The sequence below is a fragment of the Gavialis gangeticus genome, unplaced genomic scaffold (genome assembly GCF_001723915.1).
Source record: "Gavialis gangeticus isolate Ggan-Ray unplaced genomic scaffold, GavGan_comp1, whole genome shotgun sequence".
In the NCBI taxonomy this organism is placed as follows: Eukaryota; Metazoa; Chordata; order Crocodylia; family Gavialidae; genus Gavialis; species Gavialis gangeticus.
In genome coordinates this window covers 6447200-6451927 of record NW_017729004.1, presented here as the reverse complement: position 1 = coordinate 6451927, position 4728 = coordinate 6447200, and the positions used below count along the sequence as shown (strand labels likewise).

Genomic DNA, 4728 nt, shown 5'->3' with positions numbered 1-4728 from the left:
GCTGGAAGGGACCTCAGGAGGTCACTTAGTCCAGCCCAATCTGAACCATCCCATAAAGTGTTTGTCTAATCCACTCCTGAAAATGTCCAGGGGTGGAGATGTCACAGCCTCACTGGGTAGCTCACAGCGAGGGAGCGCTTCGTGATCCCCAACCTGAATTTCCCCTGCTGGCATTGGAGACCATTGTTCTCGGTCCTGTTCCCTATGCTGGCGGAGAATAGTTTGTCTCCCTCCTCTTTATAACCACTCTGCCAGTATTTGAAGCCTGTCACCCCCGCCCCCAGCAATCTTCTCTTCTCCAGACTAAATAATCCTAGTTCTGTAAGTCTGCCGGTAACCTTTATTGTATAAGTGTAGCCTTGCTTAGATTTATTTAGGGGGAAATGAAGAATTGGCCTTTAGTTTTGGTGACGCACTGATTATTTAGGTTCTTTAAGCACTGAAAAGCAAGTCGGTCACAGGGGAATAAGAGTGAACCCAATGCTGTTTCATCATGTGGCATTTAAATACTAAATGAGAGGCAGATGTCAGCTGGTCTCCCCCCTTTTGCATGCGTTTGCCAGTAAAACTGCAAACTTGGCACGCGCATGTGTGTTTTTTGCCGCCTCTAGTGTGCCGCTGAGCGGGGGGTCCTGTTTCTCTTTCTGAAGATGCTTGGTTTTCAGCTGGTGACGAATGTGAATGTGAGGTGACTATGTGTGACCTGGAAGTCTGTGTAATTCAGATGTATACGCCTGTGCGTACACACACGTACCCTCTATGCGGAGCACAGGAAGAACCCCTATGTTTAGCTGGCCAGGTCCCATTATAAAAAGGATGGAAAAAAAATTTCCATTCACTTATCTGTGGCTCAACGGCCTCTTTGAGGCTCAAAATACTGGTACCTTCACCTCCCATGAGTTGCAATGGGAGCTTGAGGCACTCAGCATCTCCGCAGTGCAGGCCCACATCGACTAGTCCTGAAAATCTCATTTGTGTGTGGATTTTCTCTCTCCATAGGCTAGAGAACCAGGTGATTGTACTTCTCTGCTTATTCGCACACCTTACAGCCCCACCACACATTCAAATTAAAGCTGGGTAGAAACCAGCTATAAAGTTGTTACACCTTTTCAAGCACCGGCTTTGGAGATGGCTGGCTCTTTATAAAACTGGGTGGACACTTTTATGGTGTGATAACTACTTTGCAAATGTGGCAGGTCTAAATTTTATTGCCTGATTTATTAGTTAATTATGGAATGTGTGGCAGGGCCCCGGTGTATGTTTGGCATAGAAGCAAAGGGCTAGAAAGGAGCCTAAGGGTCATCTAGTCCAGGGGTGTCAAACTCCTCTGGTCCTGTGGGCTGGAGGAGGGTCTCTGGGCTGGTCTGCGGGCCAGTATAGACCATGCCTGGAGCCCTGTGCAGCACGTGCCCCAGACCGACTCCAACCTGCTGCACGGAGGCTGTTGTCAATCCATCCACCAAAGGGCAGCAATTGAACCTGAGTCTCCAGACTCTCGGTCTGATGCTGCACCATCAGAGCTTCTTTCTCCCCATCGTTATGGGTGCGAAGAGCTTGCCTGAAAAAAGCTCGACCGACTGGGCTTGATGGTGCAGCTGACCTTACCAGTGGTCTGCGTCCATGCACAAGGATGGGTTGAAGCGAATCTAATCGGCAGCCTGTGGTTATTGGTGGCCTCCACTTTGCAAGGGCAGTTTTTGGGGAGGGGAATACTACATGTTCCAAGTGAGGGGCTGGCCAGAGGGTCCCTTTCAAAACCCAGTTGCTTCAGCTGTAAGGAGCAGGCATCACCCAGCACTTACCTGAGCGTGGAATTGGTCAAAGGTCATAACTGGGCCAAAGAAGAAGAAGGGGAGGTAGAAGTTGTACTTCAGCAAGTTGACGATGGAGTAGATCCCCTCCTGCCTCTCGCAGTTCTCCAGCGCCAGGCTCATGCAGCGCATAATGGTGAAGCCACTTCCTCCATAAAACAGAACATCTTGAAGATCAAAAGTTCCCGTTACAAACCCATTCTGGACAGAAAAGAACAGTTACGGCAGGGACCGGCCAAAACGGTAGTTCAAAAGCTTCCTGGCTGCAGTGGGCAATGCATGCACCCAGGTCTCACTCCATGCACTTTTTACTCCATGAACGGTCTCTTATATTTGCATAGCATCCCCGCCTAGCTTTTGAGAGCACAAGAAACCCTGATGGCCTTCTTGTCTCACTTCCTGCAAAACCAAAGCCTTTCCCATTTTACAGATGGGGAAAACTGAGGCGTGGTGAGCCAAACTCCCAGTCATTAAACTTCATTTGCGCTCTAACAGAAACACGTCCAGTCCTGATATAAAGGGAGAGGGAGACCCCTTCACAGCCTGGGTAAATTGTTCCAATGGCTAACTACTCTCACCTGCCACATCACTTAGGTGTTTGGACCTTATATCCAGAAACAGTACTGAAGCTTTAAACTTTAAATCCATCCTAGCATAGCAGCTTAGCACATGTGAGCTGTGAGGCCCACTTAAGTGATGTGTCGGTGTTGTAATGACCTTCAAAATGTGGGCGAACTTCACCCTTACCAGATGTTATACATAGACTCACTTCATCTGCTACTGCCTTGACGCCTCCCTGGGAAGGCACGCAATTGCTAGCCAGCCTATGCAGGTGCCTTGAATGTTAAATTGTAGCTGATATATTGCAAGGGGGATTTAGATGAGTGGAATATAATTGCCAGAACTGGGATGGGGCTAAGGACACTGGGCAAGCGCTTCTTGTAGATGCAAAGGTGCCACGGAGTATGACTGGCTTTTCACCACCCAGTCCTCTGGTTTACATCTTTAGGAGTTGTGGGCCCAAGCTCAGATCCTCTAAAGTATTTAGGTGCCAGATTCAATGAACTTTTCTCTTACTGCCTTGTATTCCTAGCATGGGGAATCAGCGGGTGTTGGGTGCCCAGATGCCTTAACCCTGTGAAAAAATCAAGCCACATTTGTCCGTGGATAGGCAAAGCTTTGGTCCTAAGCCTCACCGTACTCCTGTAACACAGAAAAGTACCGCTGGCTTTGATTCAGCATGTTACTAAAGCAATAGTAATAGCTTATTCATTCATATACCACACACACCTTCTTCCCAAAATTTAATGATTGAAAATTGGGGTACGTCTTAAATGGGGAAACTTATTCTGCACAATTTTGTGAAAATAATATTTTTTTCTTTATTCCTTCTTTCCAGCACGCATCTTATTTGGGGGATAAATACGGTAATACCTTGTCCTTGTTTAGTATTTTTCATCCATCGATCCCAAAGGGCTTTACAAAGATTAGCATCTGCATCTTACAGATGGGAAAACTGAGGCATAGTGAGGCAAACTGACCAAGGTCACCAGCAAACTAGGGGCAGAGATGGGCATAAAACCCTGATCTCCTGAGTCCCCGTCCAGTGCCCTGGCATTAAGCCAACATTGGGACCATCCACGGGTTTAAGACTGCTTGTATCTAACTGCTTTGCTAATTGGAACGATTAGTGCCTCAGTGTTGAGGCTGACATGGGCTGGGTCTGTCCCAAGGCCAGGAAATGAACCCAGGAGTCCTGACTTCCACCTCCCTTGCGCTGAGCCCATTGCTGCTTTGATTTCTGGCTCGCTCCTCCTCAAAGGTTTTAGCTTGGCCCAGCAAAGCGGCCGGGCCCATTTAAGCGGCGCGTGGCCGGGCTGCAAACCCAGTGGGAATAAAGAAGAGCTGGAAATGAAACCATCTGCCACCACTCCACCTACCTGCCACGTGCTGAAAGGCTCCAGCTTGAAGGAGGCCAGGCTGCAGAGCCCAGCCGCAAGGCACAGCCACTTCTGCTTAGCCAGCGAGACACTGTAGAGCACCAGGCAGTGGGTGAGGATGATCATCAGGTAGGAGGTGCCCATGGTGCCCAGCACGGCCAGCATCCCATACAGCATGTAGACCACAGACCTGTGCTGTGAGCAAAGAGAAAGTGTTTCGCACCAGGCTGCACCACCATCACACCCAGCATCCTTCAGCAACACCTGGACTGACTCCTAGAGGTGTTGGGGGAATCTCGGTCCTAGCAAAGTCACCAGTAAAGCTCCCATGGACTTGAACAGTGATAATAAGGTGTCAGCCAGGGTGCATTTAGCTTAGGATGTTGCTGTACAAAAGTTTCCCCCTTGGCAGTGCTCAGTATATTCATCCTCACAACACACCTATCAGATAGGACAGTGCCGTCACTATTACCTTATGGATGGGAAGACCCAGTGATTTGTCTGCGGTCTTCTGGGTTTGTGGTCGGTCCTTTTCTCCAGCGCACCTTCCTTCCTCCCCAGATTATAGTAACCCTGCCCTGTACCTAAAGTATTTATAATCAGCCCAAGTACACCATGGTTGCATCACCACGAGACGCTGACTGCGCAGTTCTTACCGCACTACCGTACTAGTATACACCGTACTAGTATACACAAGTACTAAATGAGTGTGTGGTAACCAGAGTTAATGCACAGTAGTGTTGCCGAACAGCATTTAGGTGATGCTGACTGCGCAGTAGCTCGGTACTACTGCGCAGTAGTGTTGCATCCCACTTTGTGCCACTCACTGCTAGCGGTCTTGTGTAGACGCGCCAATGGGCAACAATCCCGCTGTGTGTGTTTGTCCTGATCAAATAGAAGGTGAAGAGAAACCAGCCCATACGGTGTGATTAAAAAAGACACCCCCCCCCCCCAAACAACCGGCCCCCAAAATAAAA

At 48.9% G+C, this 4728-nt stretch overlaps 1 protein-coding gene across 1 annotated transcript in view; it reads right to left on the bottom strand.

Annotated features, from left to right (window-relative positions):
• Positions 1–4728, bottom strand: part of HHATL (hedgehog acyltransferase-like) — a 43889-nt gene that overhangs the window by 27633 nt on the left and 11528 nt on the right. The window contains exons 5-6 of the mRNA XM_019507927.1: positions 3752–3946; positions 1803–2012 (exon numbers count right to left, since the gene is read on the bottom strand). Of these exons, the coding sequence (XP_019363472.1) occupies positions 1803–2012; positions 3752–3946 (405 nt within the window). The remainder of the gene's footprint in view (positions 1–1802; positions 2013–3751; positions 3947–4728) is intronic.